Source organism: Ranitomeya imitator, chromosome 1 (genome assembly GCF_032444005.1).
Source record: "Ranitomeya imitator isolate aRanImi1 chromosome 1, aRanImi1.pri, whole genome shotgun sequence".
Lineage (NCBI taxonomy): Eukaryota > Metazoa > Chordata > Amphibia > Anura > Dendrobatidae > Ranitomeya > Ranitomeya imitator.
In genome coordinates, this window is record NC_091282.1 from 356,762,603 (window position 1) to 356,790,297 (window position 27,695).

A 27,695-nucleotide genomic window follows, 5' to 3' on the forward strand; every position below is an offset into this window, starting at 1 on the left:
GGGTTCTTCTACTTTCCCCAAAACTGGTTCATCACCAGACTGCTCCCCTGGCAAAGGGGCAATACCCCTAAAAGGAAGCTCCAGAGAAGGTGGTCTTACCCACCTATACTGAAGGTGTCTTTTAACACGTATAGCCAATGACTTAGCAGCCTCCAAGGACTCAGGGGTTTCATACACTGCCAAAGCATCTTTCAACCTTTCAGTAAGGCCCTGAAGAAATTGGCTTCTGAGAGCTGGGTCATTCCATTTGTATCAGTTGCCCATCTGCGGAATTCAGAGCTATACGTCTCCACTGACCAATTCCACTGCTGAAGGCAATGCAACCTGGACTTTGCCAAGGAGACTCAGTCAGGCTCATCATAGATAAGGGCTAGAGCAGCAAAAAATCCCTCCACAGACTGGAGACAAACTGAGTCCTGTGGCAAAGAGAAAGCCAAGGATTGAGGATCTTCTTGCAGCAGAGAGATCACAATTCCAGCTTGTTGCTTTTAATTTCTGGAAGAGTAAAGTCGAAATTTAAAATACAGTTTGCAAGCTTCCTCAAGCACAAAAAACTTGTCCACATTGCCTAAAAACCTGCCTGGAACCTTGGGTCCCAGCTAGACTGACCTACCTGCAGAGACCCCAACATTAGCGACCTGCAGCCACTGTTGCTGCTGAACCTCATAGCGGAGGACATTCACCTCCAAAGACAGACAGTCAAGCTGCTCTGCTAGCCCTGCAACCGGATCCACAATCAAGGGAGAAAGAAAAAAAAACCCGCCCAATGTAAAAGAAGCCACATACAAATAAAACCACTTGTCAGTTTTTTTTTCTAAATATGCACGGCCAGTGATAATGTCACACACTGTGTGAGAAGACTAAGTGCAACACAAAAGGAAGAAGGTAAGGAAGCCCAAATGCTAGAGAATGGGGGAGTGGGGACCACTAGGCAGATCTAATAGCACCCTGCCTACACTACCTTCCCTATATTGGATCCACACCAATCACTGAGCAGGCAGCCTAAGCCTTCTATATCCCTAGAGCTAGGCCCTGAATAGGGAAGGTGAGATAAAAACTGGTCAGTCCCCACTGTACGCTAAAAACAAGAAGGGAGACACACAAGGGGGAGAAACATAACTTGAGCAGACTCCAGAGAGGTAACACCAAATGTCCTCCAAGTGCACCAGAAAGGAAGTAAGCTGACTGCTATAGTTCCAAGCCTTTACAAGGGAAAATATGAATATCACCATCAGCTCCCTAAAGCAGACTGGGAGTCTATAAACACCCAGGTCCAGATGTGACAATTAGTGTCAGAGGGAAGTGGCCACTGGGTCCAAAAGTCAGAAGAATTAAGAAGGCGTCTACAATTCCAAATGCAGAAACCTTCTGCAACTAGATGCAAAGCAACTGTCGGTTGCATGTGACACACCGGAGACAATAATTCTTTGTATCGACACACTGAGATTTGTTCAAGATTTTAGTTACCTTATAATTTACAATTGTGAGAAGGTTTGTAGTCTAATAATTGGATATTTTAACATAACAACAAAAGTTATATTTTAATTCACATACTCTTCCTTTCCCTTCCCCCCTCCTTATGTAAAATGTATTTTAATCCAATGGAGTACACTTATATGAAAATAATTTTCCTATCATTACTAAAAACTTTAACAGATGTTGAGGTAAAGACATTTGTAAAATTTCTGATATTTCAAATGACTTAGTTGAAGTTATTATATATACAGTAGGTACGGAAAGTATTCAGACCCCTTTAAAAAAGTTTAACCCTTTGTTTCCATGCAGCCATTTGGTAGATTCAAAAAAGTTCTTTTTTTTCTTAATGTTCAATCTCCACTTCATCTTGACTGAAAAAAAACAGAAATGTAGAAATTTTTGCAAATTTATTAAAAAAGAAAAACTGAAATATCACATGGTCATAAGTATTCAGACCCTTTCCTCAGACACTCATATTTAAGTCAAATGCTGTCCATTTCCTTGTGATCCTCCTTGAGATGGTCCTACTCTTTCATTAGAGTCCATCTGTGTTTAATTAAACTGATAGGACTTGATTTGGAAAGACACACACCCGTCTATATAAGACCTCATAGCTCACAGTGCATGTCAGACCAAATGACAATCATGAGGTCAAAAGAACTGGCCACGGAGCTCAGAAACAGAATTCTGGCAAGGCACATATCTGGCCAAGGTTACAAAAGAATTTCTGCAGTACTTAATGTTCCTAAGAGCAAAGTGGTCTCCATAATCCTTAAATGGAAGAAGTTTTGGGCCCCCAGAAGTCTTCCTAAACCTGGCCATCCAACCAAACTGAGCAATCATGGGAGAACAGCCTTGGTGAGAGAGGTAAAGAAGAAACCCAAGATCATTGTAGCTGAGCTCCAGAGATGCAGTAGGGACATGGGAGAAAGTTCCACAAAGTCAACTGTCACTGCAGCCCTCCACCAGTTGGGCCTTTATGGCAGAGTGGCCTATGGAAGCCTCTCCTCAGTGCAAGACATATGACATATGGTGGTGGCAGCATCATGCTATGGGGGTGTTTTTCAGCTGCAGGGACAGGATGACTGGTTGTCATTGAAGGAAACATGATTGCTGCCAAGTACAGAGGTATCCTGGGTGAAAACCTCTTCCAGAGTGCTGTAGACCTCAAACTTGGCCAAAGGTTCACCTTCCAACAAGACAACCCTAAGCATACAGCTAAAATAACAAAGTAGTGGCTTCAGAACAACTGTGTGACCATTCTTGACTGGCCCAGCCAGAGCTCTGACCTAAACCCAATTGAGCATCCCTGGAGAGACCTGAAAATGGTTGTTCACCAACGTTCCCCATTCAACCTGATGGAACTGGAGAAGATCTGCAAGGAAAAAAGGCAGAGAATCCCCAAATCCAGGTGTGAAAAATGTGTTGCATCGTTCCCAAGAAGACTCAGTGCTGTACTAGCTCAAAAGGGTGCTTCTACTCAATACTGAACAAAGGGTTTGAATACTTATGACCACATGATATTCCAGTTTTTCTTTTTTAATCAATTTGCAAAAATTTCTACCTTTTTTTTTTTTTTTTTTGGTCAAGATGGGGTAGAAAGCAAGCATTATTGAGAAAAAAATGAACTTTTTTGAATTTACCAAATGGCTGCAATGAAACAAAGAGTGTAAAATTTAAAAGGGTCTAAATACTTTCTGCACCCACTGTAATAAGAAAAATAGTGAGAGTGTTCATGGTTAAAGTCAGAGTAGCAAAAATAAAAAAAGCAACAAATTCACCTTCATGTAATAGCACTTACCTTGGTGCATAGACTGCTCCTCGACAAGACATCCTAATAGGTAATGTTAGTCCATCATAGAGACTGTTCCAGCTCCAAATTGTTAAAATAATGCTTTTTATTTGTATAATTAAAACTTCAGAATCCAATTGAAAAAATAGTAGAAGCAAACAAGCATCATTAATTGGGTCATAAAAGTGAGTAAAGATAGGGTAGGCTATTTACGAGACGTCAGTCTTAATTATTCAGGGGCCTTAAACTAACCTTTGTACTATGTGAATTATATAATTCTTCAAGATAAGATTTTCAATTATAATTATGGAATGAGAAAAGAGCTGAATTAAGGGAAATAAGGAGCATTTTAGATATAATGATAACCTTACTGTAATCCAAATACACCTTATTACCTGCACTTTTAGGAGCATCCTTGACATCTTTGATTAGCTAAAGCTAAGCAAAGGAAAATATTATTAAATCACTTTGGCAATTGCTGAAAAGTAAATGAAATGAGACTCAAAATTAGAAAATGTATTTTGTTTTCCGTGTAAACTATCTCGTAGAATGCAGTTTCTAAAACAGCAAAACTTTGATTTAGTTTATTTCCTATATTTTACTGTTGAAAAACGATATGTAAAGCTGTGTGATGAAATTGTTATAATCAGTAACTTTTAGCATTGATCTTTACCATTGTCTTACGTATAGCTTTCAAAAAGTCTGCATTTCTAAAGCTGTAAATAACAGGATTCATAAGGGGAGTAATAATGCCATAGGCTACAGAAAGCACCCTGTTTTGTTCTGTTGATGTGTTGTAGCCTGGAAGCATATAAGTAGAAATAATAGTCCCAAAGTAAAGGGTAACCACCAAGAGATGTGACCCACAAGTGGAAAATGCTTTTGGTATCTGACTCATATTTTGGATATTTAGCACAGCTCTGAGTATACAGATGTAGGAAACAAGTGTAAGGACAAGACTCCCTATAACTACAAATCCTCCAACAAGAAGTGAAACTAGTTCATTCGGGTAAGTGTCCCTGCAAGAAAGTTTCAGAACTGCAGGAATGTCACAAAAGAAATGGTCAACTTGATGTTTTTTGCAGTATGGCAAAACGGAAGCAAAAACTGTATGTACAAGAGAATTAACTGAACCTACAAAATAAGAAAGCAGTACAAGTTTGAAACAAAATGATGAATTCATATAATTAGAATACAACAAGGGCTTACATATAGCAATATATCTGTCATAAGCCATGACGCTGAGGAGGACACACTCAGAACCTCCTAATGCAACAAAGAAAAACATCTGGGTAAAGCAGCCCGCAAAAGAAATACTTCTATCTTCAGTGAGAAAATTCCGCAGAGTGTTTGGTGTAATGGTTGTAGTATAAAAGATTTCTAAGACTGATAGGTTGGCAAGAAAATAATACATGGGTTTATGCAAACGGGAGTCTGATCTGATAACAAAAATTATTAAAAGGTTACCCAAGACAGTCATGCTGTAGATGATAAGGAAGAACCCAAAGAAAATTTTCTGCAATGATGGAGTCCTTATTAAGCCTAGAAGGACAAATCCATCAATAAATGAAACATTTTCCATCTTCCAAATGATTTCATCTTTAAACTCAGTCAATCTATGAAAAATACAGGAATGTTAAAATAACGACTTCTATTAAAAGATAGGCAGGTAAAAGGTCTAAAATGTTTTGTAATTGATCTTACTGTTTGTTAATGGGTTGATCGTACAACTGGAAACCTCTAAGGAAATCTGGTACTAAACATAATAAAATGATAATAGACCACCTATTACTCAGGCAGCATGGTGATTTGGTAGCTAGCAGTGTTGTTCTACAGTGCTGGGGTCCTGGGTTCAAATCTCACCGATAACAATATCTGCAAGGAGTTTATATGTTAACCACTTGTTTGTGTGGGTTTCATCTCCCGTTCCAAATACATACTGATAGGGAATTTAATTTTTTTTGCCACAAAGGTGACCATGATGAAGATATCTATAAAGTGCTGCAGAATATGATGGTGCTATATAAGCAATAATTATCAATACATAATACATAACATTATTGGATGAGTAGGCATAAAGAAAAGAAAAGCATAAGTTGTGGGGAACCTCCATGACAGTCTCATATTATTCGGAATAGTAATAATTGATTACTAATTCTTAAGTTTGGAATTGCTACTCTATTAAGCCATTAAAGAAGACCTTTCATTTGTTTGAACATGTTGAATTGGTTAAATCATAGAAGAGTGCTTTCAAAGCTAAATAAAATGTTTATTTGAATTTCTCATCTCCATTGTGAAGATATTACCTTGTGAAATGTATGTGGTAATCTCCACTATAACCAAGGGGGTGTTAGCAAAGATTTTTCACTAGTTGTGTTTACGTTAATGCATGACATTAACCAATTGTAAAAGTAAGAAAAAAGCAAAGAAAAATGCTAAGAAAATACAGCTGCACTCTGAGATGCTATAATATGCAAATACTAAATATATGAAATTAGAACTGCATTACTGCTATAGAAAATACGTTAAAAATGAAGGTACTTAGCTCACTAATTGGCCAATTCGTGAGAGCGCATCAGTCAGCGAAAAGTAGTACCCCTTTATTTGGACCCTAACCTAATATGATGCCTCTCGCGATCTAAAAGTTTACAATTTTAAGGACAGGTAGGGTACAGTTCTATTTAAAAACACTTAGGCTGATGGGAGGAGTGCTCAGTCAGAAGGAGTGCACTGCAAATATCAAAAAGCACCCCTAAGCAGACCAAAGGAAGTGTAAACAGGTGCAAGCTGAGATGACCACGTCAATTACCCAATCATAAGCCTGCAATATCATGCATGATGTTAGATTGTGGTAGCATCATACGCAGTAAAGAGGCAGTGACCCACAAAGTTTCAACACAAAAGTCTCTTTAATGTGTTTCTTCACAGCATTAAAGTCCAATTCACACAAATGCATATAACTTCAGTGTAAATTATCAGTGTTCAGTTTACACTAGTTCATAGCGATATACCGTATATACTCGAGTATAAGCCGAACTGAGTATAAGCCGACCCCCCTAATTTTGCAACAAAAAACTGGGAAAAGTAATTGACTCGAGTATAAGCCTAGGGTGGAAAATGTAGCAGCTACAGGTAAATGTTAAAAATAAAAATAGATACCAATAAAAGTAAAATTAATTGAGGCATCAGTAGGTTAAGTGTTTTTGAATATCCATATTGAATCAAGAGCCCCATATAATGCTCCTTACAGTTCATTATGGCCCCATAAGATGCTCCATATACAAATATGCCCCATATAATGCTCCATGCAGTTCTTTATGGCCCTATAAGATGCTCCATACAAAATATGCCCCATATAATGCTCCATGCAGTTCTTTATGGCCCCATAAGATGCCCCATATAATGCTACATTCAGTTCTTTATGGCTCCATATAATGCTCCATGCAGTTATGGCCCCATATAATGCTCCAGGCAGTTATGGCCCCATATAATGCTCCATGCAGTTATGGCCCCATATAATGCTCCATGCAGTTATGGCCCCATATAATGCTCCATGCAGTTATGGTCCCATATAATGCTCCATGCAGTTATGGCCCCATATAATGCTCCATGCAGTTATGGCCCCATAGATGCCCCATATAATGCTCAGCGTCCCGTCTCTCCGCACTGACTGTTCAGGCAGAGGGCGTCGCGCACACTAGTGGAACGGGTGGAATGCGGACAGGTGAATATGACATACTTACCTGCTCCCGGCGCTCCTGACGCGGTCCCTGCATGTCCCACAGTCTTCGGGAGCGGCAGCTTCTTCCTGTAGTGAGCGGTCACATGATACCGCTCATTACAGTAATGAATATACGGCTCCACCCCTATGGGAGTGGGGTCCATAGTCATAACTTTAATGAGCGGTACCAGTGACCGCTGAACAGGGGAAGAAGCTGCAGGCACCCGAAGACCGTGGGACATGCAGGGACCACGTCAGGAGCGCTGATAGCAGGTGAGTATTTGACAGGCGTCGCTCCCCCTCACCCGCTGACTCCCACCGCCTTCCATGACTCGAGTATAAGCCGAGAGGGGCACTTTCAGCCCATTTTTTGGAGCTGAAAATCTCGGCTTATACTCGAGTATATACGGTAAATCATATGGCTTCAGATTTACAGTCCCCAAACAGGCCAGACTTCTCTTGTCCAGTTTCCCTGGGCGACAGCACACCATATTAAAGTCCCCATAAACACAGCCTCATATGTTGCAGACACTACACACGCCAGCCTCCTCCGACTAGTTCCCGTGGGTGTCTTGCATCACTGTATCACAGTCTCTTCCAGTCTCTTTACTCACACATCCGTACACAGCCCAGGATATCCTCCGGATAGCAGTTGGGCACCATATCCACTTGTTTACAATCATTACACATGCTAGTCATATTTCGGGCACAGGACATCCACCTCCGGGCACAGGACTGTCCACATCCGAAACCAGTACCATGGACAACTTGCATCACTGTATACGCAGGAGCCAGGCTATTCAGCTGCCCTGGGTGCTGGCTCCACTGGCCTGTGCCTCCATGCACTCAATCAGCACTCTGCAGGTCTCTGCCCTGCACACCAGCACACACCAGACTGACACTGACGTGCACCTCACATACCTGACACCAGACACACCCATACTTCTTACTGCAGGGCTTTTAACACACACAAACCTGTGGCCTTCAGCCACATGGAAAACCCGGATCAGAAATCTGTGACTCCCATACACACCTAAGTACTTCATCTGTCTGCATGCACAACCTGGGGAGAAGACACAGCGACCCCTACCTGTGACGTGAGTCATTGCCTCACATTGCAATCACAGCTACACCTGCAACTGCCTTGGACACCTATGGCCTTCATATGCCTCCATGCGCATTCTGGGGAGCACAAACAGAGCCCCCTAGCTGTATCCCACTATCCCATAGAATGTATGTCCGCAAGGACAGGGTCCTCTCCCCTCTGTACCAGTCTGTCACTGTAAACCTGTTTACTGTAAACGATATCTATAACCCTGTATGTAACCCCTTTCTCATGTACAGCACCATGGAATTAATGGTGCTATATAAATAAATAGTAATAATAATAATAATAACTAGGGTTGAGAGAAACGGATCGGACAAATTCAAAAACCGCCGACTATCGGCACAGTCGGGTTTCATGAAACCCGACCCGATCCTAGTGTGGGATTGGCCATGAGGTCGGCGATCTTCACGCCAAAGTTGCGTTTCGTATGACGCTTTCAGCGCCATTTTTCAACCAATGAAGGAGGACGCAGAGTGTGGGCAGCGTGATGACATAGGTCTCGGTCCCCACCATCTTAGAGAAGGGCATTACAGTGATTGGCTTGCTTTCTACGGCGTAACAGGGGCTATAAAGGGGTGTGCACACCGACCGCCATCTTACTTCTGCCGATCGTAGCATATGGAGAGGTTGTCGCAGCTTTATCAGAAGAAGGGATACAGTTAAGGAGGGAAGATTATGCCCCGAAACTGCTTGTGCTGTAGCGATTTCCATTGTCCAACACCACCATTTGTTTGCAGGGACAGTGTAGGCTATATTTTTGTGCATCAGCTCTGTAGCTTATTAGGCTGCCTTATAAGGCTCCCTGATAGCTGCATTGCTGTTTGCATGCCGCTATGCAAACCAACTGCTTTTTTAAAAGCAAAAATCCTGTTGCTCCTTTCTGCACAGTTATCTTGTTTATTTGTCCACACTTTTGTGTGCAGCAATCCTTTTTATTGCTGCCATACTTTTCCTGAGATCATTGTAGGGAGATTGAAATTGTACTACAGTCCTTGTATTTTTTCATATATCTTCCAGCCACTTTCTGCCACTGCATCGATTCAAAGTGACAGGAGACAGCATTTGTCCAGTATGGTTACAAACTACTTTTCCTCCCTTATCGATGTTCTCCTTCACAGGTCATTCCCCTTTGATTACTGGGCATCTAAAATAGACACCTGGCCTGAATTGGCAGAATGTGCATTACAGGAGCTCGCTTGCCCTGCTTCTAGTGTGCTATCAGAAAGAGCCTTCAGTGCTGCTGGTTCAATACTGACCGAAAAAAAAGGACACGTCTGGCTACTCAGAATGTTGATGATCTAACCTTCATTAAAATGAACCAATCATGGATTTCAAATTATTTTGCCCCACCTTCTCCTGCTGACACGTAGCTTGCCTGAAAAATGTCTTGCTTTTGGCCTCCTCTTACTGACTTCTCCAATTCCGCCATTTGCAACTGCTGAATGTCCACCATAGGCCATTTTTATACCTCCCTAAATGGGCTGACTCCCCCCACAGGGCCGTGGTCACCATCTGGCGCAATCACCCGTGTGAGTGCCGTTTGCCTGGATAGGTGGGTGCGCCCACTCTTGGGCGATGGCACTGGCACAGGGTCCCTCATAGTACAATGAAGTGTCTCTGACGGTGGTGGTGCACAACCAATGTCAGACACACCGTCGTAATATGAGGGGCCCTGTGCCAGTACCGCCGCCCACGAGAGAGTTTTCCCCCCCAGCTCGAACAGTGCTCTACCACTTGCAATACTTACCTTCTCCCTGCTCCACCACTGTGTAGTCTGTGCTGTTAAATCCTTCAATCGCACTGCCAATACAAATTTGTTGAAATAATAGATGATAGTTAAAATATACAGGGGCCCTGGCCTCCATTTAGACCAATACTTTGCACCTACTACCACTGTCTGCTACTCAGCAAAGGAGCCCACCCCAGTAACTAGCTATGCCGCCTGTTTTGTCCTGTTATCAATTTTGAACTGCTTTTAGCCTACTTTTGTATTTGAGCCTACTAACCGTGTCTGCGCCACTCATTACAGTTGTCCTCCACTGAACAAAGCTAGGCCGCCTGTTTAGTCCTGTTACCAATTTTGAAATGCATTTAGCCTACTTTTTTATTGTAGGCCTACAAACTGTGTCTGCGCCACTCATTACATTTGTCCTCCACTGAACAAAGCAATGCCGCCTGTTTAGTCCTGTTACCAATTTCGAACTGCATTTAGCCTACTTTTTTATTGTGGGCCTACAAACTGTGTCTGCACCACTCATTACAGTTGTCCTCCACTGAATAAAGCAATGCCGCCTGTTTAGTCCTGTTACCAATTTTGAACTGCTTTTAGCCTACTTTTTTATTTTGGGCCTACTAACTGTGTCTGCGCCACTCATTACAGTTGTCCTCCACTGAACGAAGCTATGCCGCCTGTTTAGTCCTGTTACCAATTTTGAACTGCATTTAGCCTACTTTATTATTTGGGCCTATATTTGTGTTTCCTCCTCATCCTTCCCACTGCCCAGCCACTGCTAGATGAGTCTGCTGGTACATTGACCCAGACCACTACATTCCCCTTGCACTCTACACAGCCAGAATCTGACCCTGCTGAAAGTCAGGTTCCCCTTCCTGCATACTATACCACCTTACATGGGGACAAAGAGGAAGGTGCAGATGAAAGTTCAGGTTCCTTCATCAGGTGGGGTTCATACTCGTTGGCGACGTCTCTGGCACAGGGCCCCTCATAGTACACAAAAGTGTCTCTGGCAGTGGGAGGCGCCACCTGCCATCAAACACACCGCCGTACTATGAGGGGCCCTGTGCCAGTGCCAGTGCCAAGTGCCAACGAGTTGCTTGCTCAGGATCACAGCAAAGTTGAAATACTTACCTCTCCCTGCTCCACCGCCATGACGTATTCCGCGTTTCCTGGGCCCACGAAAATCTTGAGCCAGCCCTACCACCCCACAACTTTAGCCAAATGACCCCCTGTTTTCAATGCCTAACTATTATTATAAAGTAAATTAAGATTGACAAGCTTAAGAAATAAGAATTGATGTTTTTGGCATTAAAATGGGCACTGTAGGTGTTTTCCTGTCCTCCACTCACTGCCGACTTTGATTTCCCATTGACTTGCATTGGGTTTCGTGTTTCAGTCGTCCCCCGACTTTTCGAAATAATCGGCCGATTTCACCCGACCCGACTTTTGAGCGAAACCTGACTCGATCCTAAAAAAGTAAAAGTCGCTCAACTCTAATAATAACAGGGGTCACTGCCTCACAATGAGCATAAAGTAAATCACCCCCAGTGAAGACAGAACCTACTTTCTGTGTGTTATATGGTAAGACATTGTGACAAACAACTCTGCTGTCACAGAGATCTTACTGTTGAAATTTACTGTAATTACCAGCAGAGTATAGTGGGGGAGCATGATCATCTGTATTTGCTCCACTGTTTTATCTGCCTGCTGTTGGTATGATGATGCCACAATAAAGGATTTTGTTGCACGGGACGGTATGTGCCAATCCGCTTTCTTTTCTATGGACAATAATGCAGTGTTAGCTGACACAGATACAGAGTGATGTATGTGACACGCTGAAGCACTCATCTTATGGCATTGACATTGTGTTGGGAGGGACAGGAGAGCAAAGCTGACAGTATTTTCAGATGAGAGCTGCAGTGACACACTACCACGGATCATTGCCGGAAATCAGGGCATTATTCCCCAAAGCTTGGAATCGATCCAATGAGGTGTTCGCAATGACACACAGCTCTACTTATGTCTCTCCTTTCTCCTTTTAATCACAGTCGTTATCAACAGTAAGATTTGTGTGACCTTGTGAGAAGAGCAGAGCTGTGTGTCATAACGTGTGTTACCATAAGTGTTGAGCGATACCTTCCGATATCAGAAAGTATCGGAATCAGATTGGATCGGCCGATATTCAAAAAATATCGGATATCGCCGATACCGATACCCGATCCCAATGCAAGTCAATGGGACCAAAATATCGGAATTAAAATAAACCCTTTCTTTCCTTGTAGGTTCATTCTACATCAAGGAAAACAACTAAGAATAATGCAGGATGTATTTGGGGAGTTGGCGGAGACATTAAAGTCATAGAGGTTTAGCCCAATCAAATAGAATAGCATAATTTTTTTTTTTTTTAAAGACGTTCGGAGTGACAAAGATATTGACTATGTAAATTTTTTTTTTTATTTTGTCAGATATTGATGTTTCACTATTCCACGCCCTTCCCCTTCTTTTTTTTTACTTTTCCCACACTTTCATCTTCTTCATCATCAGCATCTTTGACATCAACTTCTTCACCTTATTCAACTTCTTCTTCATCTTCTACCTATTTTTTTTTTATTACATTCTTCATATTCATTTTATTCAACTATTATTATTCTTCCTATTCTACTTCTTCATCATATTCTCATTTGTGACAGGCATTCCCGTAGTTGTTATCTATAAAAGTTTGAAGATTACACCTTCCGTTCTGCCAGTCACAAAAGTTACATTTGTCCGCATTCAGTTTGGCCTGCAGCATCAGGCTTTATCCAGGGGCACCACGAGGAGGAACGGACTCACCCCCATACACTGCTTAGTCTTCTTCTGCATATAATTTAGATAATATCTTTTGCTCTGATATTAAGTGTTATGCTTAATGTTCTTCTGCTCTTTGTTCTGCAGCCTCTTGTTCTTCTGCTTCTCGGTCTTCCATGTCGTCGTCTCCAGGGTCGTCGTCTCCAGGGTCGTCGTCTCCGCCGTCGTCGTATCCGCCGTCGTCGTCTCCGCCGTCGTCGTCATCGGGGTGGTCTTCAGGGTCGTCATCTCCAGGGTCGTCGTCATCTCAGTGGTTGTTGTCTCTGGTGTCGTCGTCATCTTAGGGGTGGTCTTCCGTGTCATCGTCTTTAGGGTCTTCAACTTGGAAATGTAGCAGAAGGTACAAGAAGGCTGAAAAAATGCCGAGAACCAGCTGATGGAACTGGAACTCGGCTGGCTACCCGAAGGTCCAAGAGCCAATGGAACTACCGAGGAACCAGGATGGGGAGCAGAAGGTACAAGAGCAAAAGACACTGTCGAGAACCAGCTGACGGTACTGGAACCCGGATGGGTAGCCGAAGGTCCAAGAGCCAATGGAACTACCGAGGACCAGCTGATGTTACTGGAACCCGGTTACTAAGCAGGAGGTACCCGTGCCTGAAAGCACTACCAAGGACCACCTGACGTTGGTGGAACTCGGATACCCAGAAGGAGGCACCTAAGCCAAAGGCTCTGCCCGGAACCAGCTGACGGTACTGGAACCAGGATGGGGAGCAGAAGGTCCAAGAGCCAATGGAACTACCGAGGACCAGCTGATGTTACTGGAACCCGGTTACAAAGCTGTAGGTACCCGCGCTTAAAAGCACTACCAAGGACCGCCTGGCGTTGGCGGAACTCGGATACCCAGAAGGAGGCACCTAAGCCAAAGGCTCTGCCCGGAACCAGCTGACGGTGCTGGAACCAGGATGTGGACCAGAAGGTCCACAGGAGAGGAGAGAGCAGCTAGGCCACGAGGCTGCCGCAGTTACCGAACACCAACAGTCCTACAGGGGGAGCTTGGCCTACTGGCACTACAGAACCAGCCTTGATTGCCAATTCCCGCAGCCCACATAGGAAGCTCCTAAACTGGAGGCACCATGGAGTTGGCTGACCCGACCGCAACACGACGGGGCAACGCATAGGCGTCTCAGTGAGCTTGACACTACCCGGAACCACCTGACGGTGCTGCAACCAGGCTGGGCACGAGGGAGTACCCGTGACAAAAACACTGCCGAGAACCAGCTGGCGGTTCTGGAACACGGATGCGTTGCCCAAGTGTGTAAGAGCCAATGGCACCGAGGACCAGCTGACGGTGCTGGAACACGGTTACTAAGCTGTCGGTACCCGCGCTTAAAAGCACTACCAAGGACCGCCTGGCGTTGGCGGAACTCGGATACCCAGGGGGAGGCACCTAAGCCAAAGGCTCTGCCCGGAACCAGCTGACGGTGCTGGAACCAGGATGTGGACCAGAAGGTCCACAGGAGAGGAGAGAACAGCTAGGCCGCGAGGCAGCCGCAGTTACCGAACACCAACAGTCCTACAGGGGGAGCTTGGCCTACTGGCACTACAGAACCAGCCTTGACTGCCAATTCACGCAGCCCACATAGGAAGCTCCTAAACTGGAGGCACCATGGAGTTGGCTAACCCGACCGCAACATGACGGGGCAACGCATAGGTGTCTCAGTGAGCTTGACACTACCCGGAAACAGCTGACGGTGCTGGAACCAGGCTGGGCACGAGGTAGTACCCGTGACAAAAACACTGCCGAGAACCAGCTGACGGTACTGGAACCCGGATGCGTTGCCCAAGTGTGCAAGAGCCAATGGCACCGAGGACCAGCTAACGGTGCTGGAACCCGGTTAGTAAGCTGTAGGTACTTGCGCTTAAAAGCACTACCAAGGACTGCCTGGCGTTGGCGGAACTCGGATACCCAGAAGGAGGCACCTAAGCCAAAGGCTCAGCCCGGAAGCAGCTGACGGTGCTGGAACCAGGATGTGGACCAGAAGGTCCACAGGAGAGGAGAGAAAAGCTAGGCTGCGAGGCTGCCGCAGATACCGAACACCAACAGTCGTACAGGGGGAGCTTGGCCTACTGGCACTACAGAACCAGCCTTGATTGCCAATTCCCGCAGCCCACATATGAAGCTCCTAAACTGGAGGCACCATGGAGTTGGCTAACCCGACCGCAACACGACGGGGCAACGCATAGGCGTCTCAGTGAGCTTGACACTACACGGAACCAGCTGACGGTGCTGGAACCAGGCTGGGCACGAGGGAGTACCTGTGACAAAAACACTGCCGAGAACCAGCTGGCGGTGCTGGAACACGGATGCGTTGCCCAAGTGTGTAAGAGCCAATGGCACCGATGACCAGCTGATGGTGCTGGAACACGGTTACAAAGCTGTCGGTACCCACACATAAAAGCACTACCAAGGACCGCCTGGCGTTGGCGGAACTCGGATATCCAGGAGGAGGCACCTAAGCCAAAGGCTCTGCCCGGAACCAGCTGACAGTGCAGTGCTGGAACCAGGATGTGGACCAGAAGGTCCACAGGAGAGGAGAGAACAGCTAGGCCGCGAGGCAGCTGCAGTTACCGAACACCAACAGTCCTACAGGGGGAGCTTGGCCTACTGGCACTACAGAACCAGCCTTGACTGCCAATTCACGCAGCCCACATAGGAAGCTCCTAAACTGGAGGCACCATGGAGTTGGCTAACCCGACCGCAACACGACGGGGCAACGCATAGGCGTCTCAGTGAGCTTGACACTACCCGGAAACAGCTGATGGTGCTGGAACCAGGCTGGGCACAAGGGACTACCCATGACAAAAACACTGCCGAGAACCAGCTGACGGTACTGGAACCCGGATGCGTTGCCCAAGTGTGCAAGAGCCAATGGGACCGAGGACCAGCTGACGGTGCTGGAACCCGGTTAGTAAGCTGTATGTACCCGCGCTTAAAAGCACTACCAAGGACAGCCTGGCGTTGGCGGAACTCGGATACCCAGAAAGAGGCACCTAAGCCAAAGGCTCAGCCCGGAAGCAGCTGACGGTGCTGGAACCAGGATGTGGACCAGAAGGTCCACAGGAGAGGAGAGAACAGCTAGGCCGCGAGGCTGCCGCAGTTACCGAACACCAACAGTCCTACAGGGGGAGCTTGGCCTACTGGCACTACAGAACCAGCCTTGATTGCCAATTCCCGCAGCCCACATAGGAAGCTCCTAAACTGGAGGCACCATGGAGTTGGCTAACCCGACCGCAACACGACGGGGCAACGCATAGGCGTCTTAGTGAGCTTGACACTACCCGGAAACAGCTGACGGTGCTGGAACCAGGCTGGGCACGAGGGAGTACCCGTGACAAAAACACTGCCGAGAACCAGCTGGCGGTGCTGGAACACGGATGCGTTGCCCAAGTGTGTAAGAGCCAATGGCACCGAGGACCAGCTGACGGTGCTGGAACACGGTTACTAAGCTGTCGGTACCTGCGCTTAAAAGCACTACCAAGGACCGCCTGGCGTTGGCGGAACTCGGATACCCAGGAGGAGGCACCTAAGCCAAAGGCTCTGCCCGGAACCAGCTGACGGTGCTGGAACCAGGATGTGGACCAGAAGGTCCACAGGAGAGGAGAGAACAGCTAGGCCGCGAGGCAGCCGCAGTTACCGAACACCAACAGTCCTACAGGGGGAGCTTGGCCTACTGGCACTACAGAACCAGCCTTGATTGCCAATTCCCGCAGCCCACATAGGAAGCTCCTAAACTGGAGGCACCATGGAGTTGGCTAACCCAACCGCAACACGACGGGGCAACGCATAGGCGTCTCAGTGAGCTTGACTCTACCCGGAACCAGCTGACGGTGCTGGAACCAGGCTGGGCACAAGGGAGTACCCGTGACAAAAACACTGCCGAGAACCAGCTGGCGGTGCTGGAACACGGATGCGTTGCCCAAGTGTGTAAGAACCAATGGCACCGAGGACCAGCTGACGGTGCTGGAACCCAGTTAGTAAGCTGTAGGTACCCGCGCTTAAAAGCACTACCAAGGACCGCCTGGCGTTGGCGGAACTCGGATACCCAGAAGGAGGCACCTAAGCCAAAGGCTCAGCCCGGAACCAGCTGACGGTGCTGGAACCAGGATGTGGACCAGAAGGTCCACAGGAGAGGAGAGAACAGCTAGGCCGCGAGGCTGCCGCAGTTACCGAACACCAACAGTCCTACAGGGGGAGCTTGGCCTACTGTCAATACAGAACCAGCCTTGATTGCCAATTCCCGCAGCCCACATAGGAAGCTCCTAAACTGGAGGCACCATGGAGTTGGCTAACCCGACCGCAACACGACGGGGCAACGCATAGGCGTCTCAGTGAGCTTGACACTACCCGGAAACAGCTGACGGTGCTGGAACCAGGCTGGGCTGGAGGGAGTACCCGTGACAAAGACACTGCCGAGAACCAGCTGACGGTGCTGGAACCCAGATGCGTTGCCTATTCAAGATTGTCTTCCTAGAGCCCCAACTAGCGGTGTTGGAGTAAAGGGTAAGCAGGGGGAGCAGAGTGTAGGCCGAAGCCTGCACTGGAGGCAGCTTTGTGTCTGCGTTGCGTTTGCAGGACACGTTGCCGGCTACACAGCAGGGGAACAGCTGGCGTTGCTGAACCCCACTGACACATTGGCTGGTGTTTTTCTCTGTGCAGCTAGCACTTCCGGGCAAAAACTGGCGGTGTTAGAGCCCAGGGTCTGAAGGAGGAGCAGAGTGTAGGCCGAAGCCTAATTGAACCAATTTCAAAGGTAACCTTTAACCCACCCTCAGGTGTTACAATGTAGAAGAGCCACACCTTGTGCAGCAGTAATGCTCCACAAGTGAAAGGTTGCTCTTTAAATTTTGCTCATTGCACACGCAGAATGAAAGACGTACACAATTTTGCCCATTGTACAGTAATACTGTATTGGAGGCGTGACTTGTTTTTTTAAGGAGACGCAGCACAGGTGTCCAAAATAACGCCTTGGTGCTGGGCGCATCCTCCTGAGCGTTGTTATTTGCTGTACAGGAGTCTGCGCTCTTGTGTTAGCCTGTTATGGCCGGCAATCAGGCAACACAGCGTGCAGTAATCAGCGCACATACAGAGATCTGGCAATAACCAAAAACAATAGGACGAGCTCTGAGACGTGGAATCTCTGTAGACTGCAGTACCTGATCTATCCTCACACAACTATAAGCAGCAGTGGATTGCGCCTATCACTACCTATGCAACTCGGCACTGCCTGAGGAGCTGACTAGCCTGAAGATAGAAATACAAGCCTGACTTACCTCAGAGAAATACCCCAAAGGAATAGGCAGCCCCCCACATATAATGACTGTTAGCAAGATGAAAAGACAAACGTAGGAATGAAATAGATTCAGCAAAGTGAGGCCCGATATTCTAGACAGAGCGAGGATAGCAAAGAGAACTATGCAGTCTACAAAAAACCCTAAAACGAAAACCACGCAAAGGGGCAAAAAGACCCACCGTGCCGAACTAACAGCACGGCGGTGCACCCCTTTGCTTCTCAGAGCTTCCAGCAAAAGTTAATAGCAAGCTGGACAGAAAAAACAGAAAACAAACTAGAAGCACTTATCTAGCAGAGCAGCAGGCCCAAGGAAAGATGCAGTAGCTCAGATCCAACACTGGAACATTGACAAGGAGCAAGGAAGACAGACTCAGGTGGAGCTAAATAGCAAGGCAGCCAACGAGCTCACCAAAACACCTGAGGGAGGAAGCCCAGAGACTGCAATACCACTTGTGACCACAGAAGTGAACTCAGCCACAGAATTCACAACAGTACCCCCCCCCTTGAGGAGGGGTCACCGAACCCTCACCAGAACCCCCAGGCCGACCAGGATGAGCCACATGAAAGGCACGAACAAGATCTGGGGCATGGACATCAGAGGCAAAAACCCAGGAATTATCTTCCTGAGCATAACCCTTCCATTTGACCAGATACTGGAGTTTCCGTCTAGAGACACGAGAATCCAAAATCTTCTCCACAATATACTCCAATTCCCCCTCCACCAAAACAGGGGCAGGAGGCTCCACAGATGGAACCATAGGTGCCACGTATCTCCTCAACAACGACCTATGGAATACATTATGTATGGAAAAGGAGTCTGGGAGGGTCAGACGAAAAGACACCGGATTGAGAATCTCAGAAATCCTATACGGACCAATAAAACGAGGTTTAAATTTAGGAGAGGAAACCTTCATAGGAATATGACGAGAAGATAACCGAACCAGATCCCCAACACGAAGTCGGGGTCCCACACGGCGTCTGCGATTAGCGAAAAGCTGAGCCTTCTCCTGGGACAAGGTCAAATTGTCCACTACCTGAGTCCAGATCTGCTGCAACCTGTCCACCACAGAATCCACACCAGCACAGTCCGAAGACTCAACCTGTCCTGAAGAGAAACGAGGATGGAACCCAGAATTGCAGAAAAATGGAGAGACCAAGGTAGCCGAGCTGGCCCGATTATTAAGGGCGAACTCAGCCAACGGCAAAAATGACACCCAATCATCCTGGTCAGCGGAAACAAAACATCTCAGATATGTTTCCAAGGTCTGATTGGTTCGTTCGGTCTGGCCATTAGTCTGAGGATGGAAGGCCGAGGAGAAAGATAGGTCAATGCCCTTCCTACCACAAAAGGCTCGCCAGAACCTCGAGACAAACTGGGAACCTCTGTCAGAAACAATATTCTCAGGAATGCCATGTAAACGAACCACATGCTGGAAGAACAAAGGCACCAAATCAGAGGAGGAAGGCAATTTAACCAAGGGCACCAGATGGACCATTTTAGAAAGCGATCACAGACCACCCAAATGACCGACATTTTTTGAGAAACGGGAAGGTCAGAAATGAAATCCATCGAAATATGTGTCCAAGGCCTCTTCGGGACCGGCAAGGGCAAAAGCAACCCACTGGCACGTGAACAGCAGGGCTTAGCCCTAGCACAAATTCCACAGGACTGCACAAAAGCACGCACATCCCGTGACAGAGATGGCCACCAGAAGGATCTAGCAACCAACTCCCTGGTACCAAAGATTCCTGGATGACCGGCCAGCACCGAACAATGAAGTTCAGAGATAACTTTACTAGTCCACCTATCAGGGACGAACAGTTTCTCGGCCGGACAACAATCAGGTTTATTAGCCTGAAATTTCTGCAACACTCTCCGCAAATCAGGGGAGATGGCAGACACAATGACTCCTTCCTTGAGGATACTCGCTGGCTCAGATAACCCCGGAGAGTCGGGCACAAAACTCCTAGACAGAGCATCCGCCTTCACATTTTTAGAGCCCGGAAGGTATGAAATCACAAAATCAAAACGAGCAAAAAATAACGACCAACGGGCCTGTCTAGGATTCAAGCGCTTGGCAGACTCAAGATAAGTAAGGTTCTTATGATCAGTCAATACCACCACGCGATGCTTAGCACCCTCAAGCCAATGACGCCACTCCTCGAATGCCCACTTCATGGCCAGCAACTCTCGGTTGCCCACATCATAATTACGCTCAGCAGCAGAAAATTTCCTGGAAAAGAAAGCACATGGTTTGAACACTGAGCAACCAGAACCTCTCTGTGACAAAACCGCCCCTGCACCAATCTCAGAAGCATCAACCTCGACCTGGAACGGAAGAGAAACATCAGGTTGACACAACACAGGGGCACAGCAAAAACGACGCTTCAACTACTGAAAAGCTTCCACGGCAGCAGAAGACCAATTAACCAAATCAGCACCCTTCTTGGTCAAATCGGTCAATGGTCTGGCAATGCTAGAAAAATTACAGATGAAGCGACGATAAAAATTAGCAAAGCCCAGGAATTTCTGCAGACTTTTTAGAGATGTCGGCTGAGTCCAATCCTGGATGGCCTGAACCTTAACCGGATCCATCTCGATAGTAGAAGGGGAAAAGATGAACCCCAAAAATGAAACTTTCTGCACACCGAAGAGACACTTTGATCCCTTCACGAACAAGGAATTAGCACGCAGTACCTGGAAAACCATTCTGACTTGCTTCACATGAGACTCCCAATCATCTGAGAAGATCAAAATGTCATCCAAGTTAACAATCAAGAATTTATCCAGATACTCACGGAAAATGTCATGCATAAAAGACTGAAAAACAGATGGAGCATTGGCAAGTCCGAACGGCATCACCAGATACTCAAAATGACCCTCCGGCGTATTAAATGCCGTTTTCCATTCATCTCCCTGCCTGATTCTCACCAGATTATACGCACCACGAAGATCAATCTTAGTAAACCAACTAGCCCCCTTAATCCGAGCAAACAAGTCAGAAATCAATGGCAAGGGATACTGAAACTTAACAGTGATTTTATTAAGAAGGCGGTAATCAATACACGGTCTTAGCGAACCATCCTTCTTGGCTACAAAAAAGAACCCTGCTCCCAATGGTGACGACGATGGGCGAATATGTCCCTTCTCCAGGGACTCCTTCACATAACTGCGCATAGCGGTGTGTTCAGGTACGGACAAATTAAATAAACGACCCTTAGGGAATTTACTACCAGGAATCAAATCGATAGCACAATCACAATTCCTATGCGGAGGTAGGGCATCAGACTTGGACTCTTCAAATACATCCTGAAAGTCCGACAAGAACTCTGGGATGTCAGAAGGAATGGATGACGAAATAGACAAAAATGGAACATCACCATGTACTCCCTGACAACCCCAGCTGGTTACCGACATAGAGTTCCAATCCAATACTGGATTATGGGTTTGTAGCCATGGCAACCCCAACACGACCACATCATGCAAATTATGCAGTACCAGAAAGCGAATAACTTCCTGATGTGCAGGAGCCATGCACATGGTCAGCTGGGCCCAGTACTGAGGCTTATTCTTGGCCAAAGGTGTAGCATCAATTCCTCTCAACGGAATAGGACACCGCAAAGGCTCCAAGAAAAATCCACAACGTTTATCATAATCCAAATCCATCAGATTCAGGGCAGCGCCTGAATCCACAAACGCCATGACAGAATACGATGACAAAGAGCACATTAAGGTAATGGACAAAAGGAATTTGGACTGTACAGTACCAATAACGGCAGAGCTATCGAACCGCCTAGTGCGTTCAGGACAATTAGAAATAGCATGAGTAGAATCACCACAATAGAAACACAGTCTGTTCAGACGTCTGTGTTCTTGCCGTTCTACTTTAGTCATAGTCCTGTCGCACTGCATAGGCTCAGGTTTACTCTCAGACAATACCGCCAGATGGTGCACAGATTTACGCTCGCGCAAGCGACGACCGATCTGAATGGCCAAGGACATAGACTCATTCAAACCAGCAGGCATAGGAAATCCCACCATTACATCCTTAAGAGCTTCAGAGAGACCCTTTCTGAACAAAAGCCGCTAGTGCAGATTCATTCCACAGAGTGAGTACTGACCACTTCCTAAATTTCTGACAATATACTTCTATATCATCCTGACCCTGGCATAAAGCCAGCAGATTTTTCTCAGCCTGATCCACTGAATTAGGCTCATCGTAAAGCAATCCCAGCGCCTGGAAAAATGCATCAACATTACTCAATGCAGAATCTCCTGGTGCAAGAGAAAACGCCCAGTCCTGTGGGTCGCCGCGCAAAAAAGAAATAATAATCAAAACCTGTTGAATAGGATTACCAGAAGAATGAGGTTTCAAGGCCAAAAATAGCTTACAATTATTTCTGAAGCTCAGGAACTTAGTTCTGTCACCAAAAAACAAATCAGGAATCGGAATTCTTGGTTCTAGCATCGATTTCTGATCAATAGTATCTTGAATCTTTTGTACATTTACAACGAGATTATCCATTGAGGAGCACAGAGCCTGAATATCCATGTCCACAGCTGTGTCCTGAAGCACTCTAATGTCTAGGGGAAAAAAAAGACTGAAGACAGAGCTAAGAAAAAAAAATGATGTCAGGATTTCTTTTTTCCCTCTATTGGGAATCATTGGTTGGCTCCTTGTACTGTTATGGCCGGCAATCAGGCAACACAGCGTGCAGTAATCAGCGCACATACAGAGATCTGGCAATAACCAAAAACAATAGGACGAGCTCTGAGACGTGGAATCTCTGTAGACTGCAGTACCTGATCTATCCTCACACAACTATAAGCAGCAGTGGATTGCGCCTATCACTACCTATGCAACTCGGCACTGCCTGAGGAGCTGACTAGCCTGAAGATAGAAATACAAGCCTGACTTACCTCAGAGAAATACCCCAAAGGAATAGGCAGCCCCCCACATATAATGACTGTTAGCAAGATGAAAAGACAAACGTAGGAATGAAATAGATTCAGCAAAGTGAGGCCCGATATTCTAGACAGAGCGAGGATAGCAAAGAGAACTATGCAGTCTACAAAAAACCCTAAAACGAAAACCACGCAAAGGGGCAAAAAGACCCACCGTGCCGAACTAACAGCACGGCGGTGCACCCCTTTGCTTCTCAGAGCTTCCAGCAAAAGTTAATAGCAAGCTGGACAGAAAAAACAGAAAACAAACTAGAAGCACTTATCTAGCAGAGCAGCAGGCCCAAGGAAAGATGCAGTAGCTCAGATCCAACACTGGAACATTGACAAGGAGCAAGGAAGACAGACTCAGGTGGAGCTAAATAGCAAGGCAGCCAACGAGCTCACCAAAACACCTGAGGGAGGAAGCCCAGAGACTGCAATACCACTTGTGACCACAGAAGTGAACTCAGCCACAGAATTCACAACATTAGCCCTTGGCCATGCCCTGTTGGCGCTGCCCGTCTTCTGACCTCATTTCATGTTGGCCGGTGCGGTTAACGATGGCCATGAATCCCAGACCCACAGTGTCTTTTCATAAAGTCACACTGCGGGGCTGGGATTCGTGGCATTGTGCAGTAAATATCTTCGCCGCTCACACATGTCCTTACACCTGCTTCAGACTGGACGGCCTCAGCTGATCCCTTATCGCATGCCGCGACCATGAGGCCGCACAGTCTGAAGAAGGCGGAAGGAGGGGAGTGAAGACAGGCGAAGATATGCACTGCTCGTGCCCATCAATCACACCCTCGCAGTCAAAATATATCAGACAACGAGGGGCGTTATGTCGGGCAGGGCGGACGCACAGGCACAGGCAGCCAACCAACGATGTCAGAAGACGGCCAGCGTTACCAATGGGGGTGATGCGTGTCATTAAAAAGGAAAGTCACACCTCAGGGACAATGTTATGGTCTCTAATGAGACACATTTTGTACGGGTTGAGTTCCACGTGGGCAAGGAGAAAAAGTCAGCCACCTTGTACAAATGCAACATTACTGCTGTACAAGGTGGCTGTTATACATAGAAACACCTGGGGGGGGCAGGGTCCCTTTAATTTCAGTTCAGGTGCCTGCGTGGCGTTTGCAGGACACGTTGCCAGCTACACAGCAGGGGAACAGCTGGCGGTGCTGAGCCCCACTAACATATTGGCTGGTGTTTTTCTCTGTGCAGCTAGCACGTCCGGGCAAAAACTGGCGGTGTTAGAGCCCAGGGTCAGCAGAAGGAGGAGAGGAGCAGAGTGTAGGCCGAAGCCTGCACTGGTGGCAGCTTTTGGTCTGTTGTGCCAGCGTGGCTTGTGCTGGACACGATGCCGGCTACACAGCAGGGGAACAGCTGGCGGTGCTGAACCCCACTAACACATTGGCTGGTGTTTTTCTCTGTGCAGCCAGCACGTCCGGGCAAAAACTGGCGGTGTTAGAGCCCAAGGTCAGCAGGAGGAGGAGAGGAGCAGAGTGTAGGCCGAAGCCTGCACTGGTGGCAGCTTTTGGTCTGTTGTGCCAGCGTGGCTTGTGCTGGACACGATGCCGGCTACACAGCAGGGGAACTGCTGGCGGTGCTGAACCCCACTAACACATTGGCTGGTGTTTTTCTCTGTGCAGCTAGCACGTCAGGGCCCCAACTGGCGGTGTTAGAGCCCAGGGTCAGCAGAAGGAGGAGAGGAGCAGAGTGTAGGCCGAAGCCTGCACTGGTGGCAGCTTTTGGTCTGTTGTGCCAGCGTGGCTTGTGCTGGACACGATGCCGGCTACACAGCAGGGGAACAGCTGGCGGTGCTGAACCCCACTAACACATTGGCTGGTGTTTTTCTCTGTGCAGCCAGCACGTCCGGGCAAAAACTGGCGGTGTTAGAGCCCAGGGTCAGCAGGAGGAGGAGAGGAGCAGAGTGTAGGCCGCAGCCTAATTGAACCAATTTCAAAGGTAACCTTTAACCCACCCTCAGGTGTTACAATGTAGAAGAGCCACACCTTGTGCAGCAGTAATGCTACACAAGTGAAAGGTTGCTCTTTAAATTTTGCTCATTGCACACGCAGAATGAAAGACGTACACAATTTTGCCCATTGTACAGTAAAACTGTATTGGAGGCGTGACTTGTCTTTTTAAGGAGACGCAGCACAGGTGTCCAAAAATAACGCCTTGGTGCTGGGCGCAGCCTCCTGAGCGTTGTTATTTGCTGTACAGGAGTCTGCGCTCTTGTTATCCCTTTGCCATGCCCAGTTAGCGCTGCCCGTCTTATGACCTCATTTCATGTTGGCTGGTGCGGTTAACGATGGCCTGAATCCCAGACCCACAGTGTCTTTTCATAAAGTCATAGTGCGGGGCTGGGATTCGTGGCCTTGTGCAGTAAATATCTTCACCGCTCACACATGTCCTTACACCTGCTTCAGACTGGATGGCCTCAGCTGATCCCTTATCGCATGCCGCGGCCATGAGGCCGCAAAGTCTGAAGAAGGCGGAAGGAGGGGAATGAAGACAGGCGAAGATATGCACTGCTCGTGCCCATCAATCACACCCTTGCAGTCAAAATATATCAGACAAGGCGGGCGTTGTGTCGGGCAGGGCGGATGCACAGGCACAGGCAGCCAACCAACGATGTCAGAAGACGGCCAGCGTTACCAATGGGGGTGCTGCGTGTCATTAAAAAGGAAAGTCACACCTCAGGGACAATGTTATGGTCTCTAATGAGGCACATTTTGTACGGGTTGAGTTCAACGTGGGCAAGGAGAAAAAGTCAGCCACCCTGTACAAATGCAGCATTACTGCTGTACAAGGTGGCTGTTATGCATAGAAACACCTGTGGGGTTGGGGGGTAGGGTCACTTTAATTTCAGTTCAGGTGCCTGCGTGGCGTTTGCAGGACACGATGCCGGCTACACAGCAGGGGAACAGCTGGCGTTGCTGAACCCCACTGACACATTGGCTGGTGTTTTTCTCTGTGCAGCTAGCACATCCGGGCCCCAACTGGCGGTGTTAGAGCCCAGGGTCAGCAGGAGGAGGAGAGGAGCAGAGTGTAGGCCGAAGCCTGCACTGGTGGCAGCTTTTGGTCTGTTGTGCCAGCGTGGCTTGTGCTGGACACGATGCCGGCTACACAGCAGGGGAACAGCTGGCGGTGCTGAACCCCACTAACACATTGGCTGGTGTTTTTCTCTGTGCAGCCAGCAAGTCCAGGCAAAAACTGGCGGTGTTAGAGCCCAGGGACATCAGGAGGAGGAGAGGAGCAGAGTGTAGGCCGAAGCCTGCACTGGTGGCAGCTTTTGTTCTGTTGTGCCAGCGTGGCTTGTGCTGGACACGTTGCCGACTACACAGCAGGGGAACAGCTGGCGGTGCTGAACCCCACTGACACATCAGCGAGTGTTTTTTCTGTGTAGACAACACTTCCAGGTGACAACTGACAGTGTTGAAACCCAGGGAATCAAAGAGGAGCAGAGTGTAGGCCGAAGCCTGCACTGGTGGCAGCTTTTGGTCTGTTGTGCCAGCGTGGCTTGTGCTGGACACGTTGCCGGCTACACAGCAGGGGAACAGCTGGCGGTGCTGAACCCCACTGACACAATGGCGGGTGCTTTTCTCTGTGCAGCTAGCACGTCAGGGCAAAAACTGGCGGTGTTAGAGCCCAGGGTCAGCAGGAGGAGGAGAGAAGCAGAGTGTAGGCCGAAGCCTAATTGAACCAATTTCAAAGGTAACCTTTAACCCACCCTCAGGTGTTACAATGTAGAAGAGCCACACCTTGTGCAGCAGTAAAGCTACACAAGTGAAAGGTTGCTCTTTAAATTTTGCTCATTGCACACGCAGAATGAAAGACGTACACAATTTTGCCCATTGTACAGTAAAACTGTATTGGAGGCGTGACTTGTCTTTTTAAGGAGACGCAGCACAGGTGTCCAAAAATAACGCCTTGGTGCTGGGCGCAGCCTCCTGAGCGTTGTTATTTGCTGTACAGGAGTCTGCGCTCTTGTTAGCCCTTGGCCATGCGCTGTGAGCGCTGCCTGTCTTCTCACCTCATTTCATGTCGGCCGGTGCGGTTAGCGATGGCCAATGAATCCCAGACCCGCAGTGTCTTTTAATAAAGTCACACTGCAGAGCTGGGATTCATGGCCTTGCGCAGTAAATATGTTCGCCGCTCAGTCATGTCCTTACACCTGCTTCAGACAGGGCAGCCTCCGCTGATCCCTTATCGCATGCCGCGGCCATGAGGTCGCACAGTCTGAAGAAGGCGGAAGGAGATGAGTTAAGACAGGCAAACATATGCACTGCACATGGCCATCAATCACACCCTCGCAGACAAAATAGATCAGACAACGAGGGGCGTTGTGTCAGGCAGGGCGGACGCACAGGCACAGCCAGCCAACCAATGATGTCAGAAGACGGGCAGCGCTACCAAGGGGGGTGCTGCGTGTCATTAAAAAGGAAAGTCACACCTCAGGGACACTGTAATGGTCTCCAATGAGACACATTTTGTACGTGTTTGTTGAGTTCGACGTGGGCAAGGAGAAAAAGTCAGCCACCTTGTGCAAATGCAGCAGTACTGCTGTACAAGGTGGCTGTTATACATAGAAACACCTGGGGGGGGGCAGGATCCCTTTTAATTTCAGTTCAGGTGCCTGCATGGCATTTGCAGGACACGTTGCCAGCTACACAGCAGGGGAACAGCTGGCGGTGCTGAACCCCACTGACACATTGGCTGGTGTTTTTCTCTGTGCAGCTAGCACATCCGGGCAAAAACTGGCGGT

At 47.5% G+C, this 27,695-nt stretch overlaps 1 protein-coding gene across 1 annotated transcript in view; it reads right to left on the reverse strand.

Moving 5' to 3' along the window:
* Positions 1–466: 466 nt before the first annotated feature.
* LOC138666081 (olfactory receptor 8I2-like) overlaps positions 467–27,695 on the reverse strand; it is a 114,634-nt gene continuing 87,405 nt past the window's right edge. Inside the window, exons 4-7 of the mRNA XM_069754240.1 lie at positions 4,973–5,024; positions 3,953–4,884; positions 614–718; positions 467–495 (exon numbers count right to left, since the gene is read on the reverse strand). Of these exons, the coding sequence (XP_069610341.1) occupies positions 467–495; positions 614–718; positions 3,953–4,884; positions 4,973–5,024 (1,118 nt within the window). The remainder of the gene's footprint in view (positions 496–613; positions 719–3,952; positions 4,885–4,972; positions 5,025–27,695) is intronic.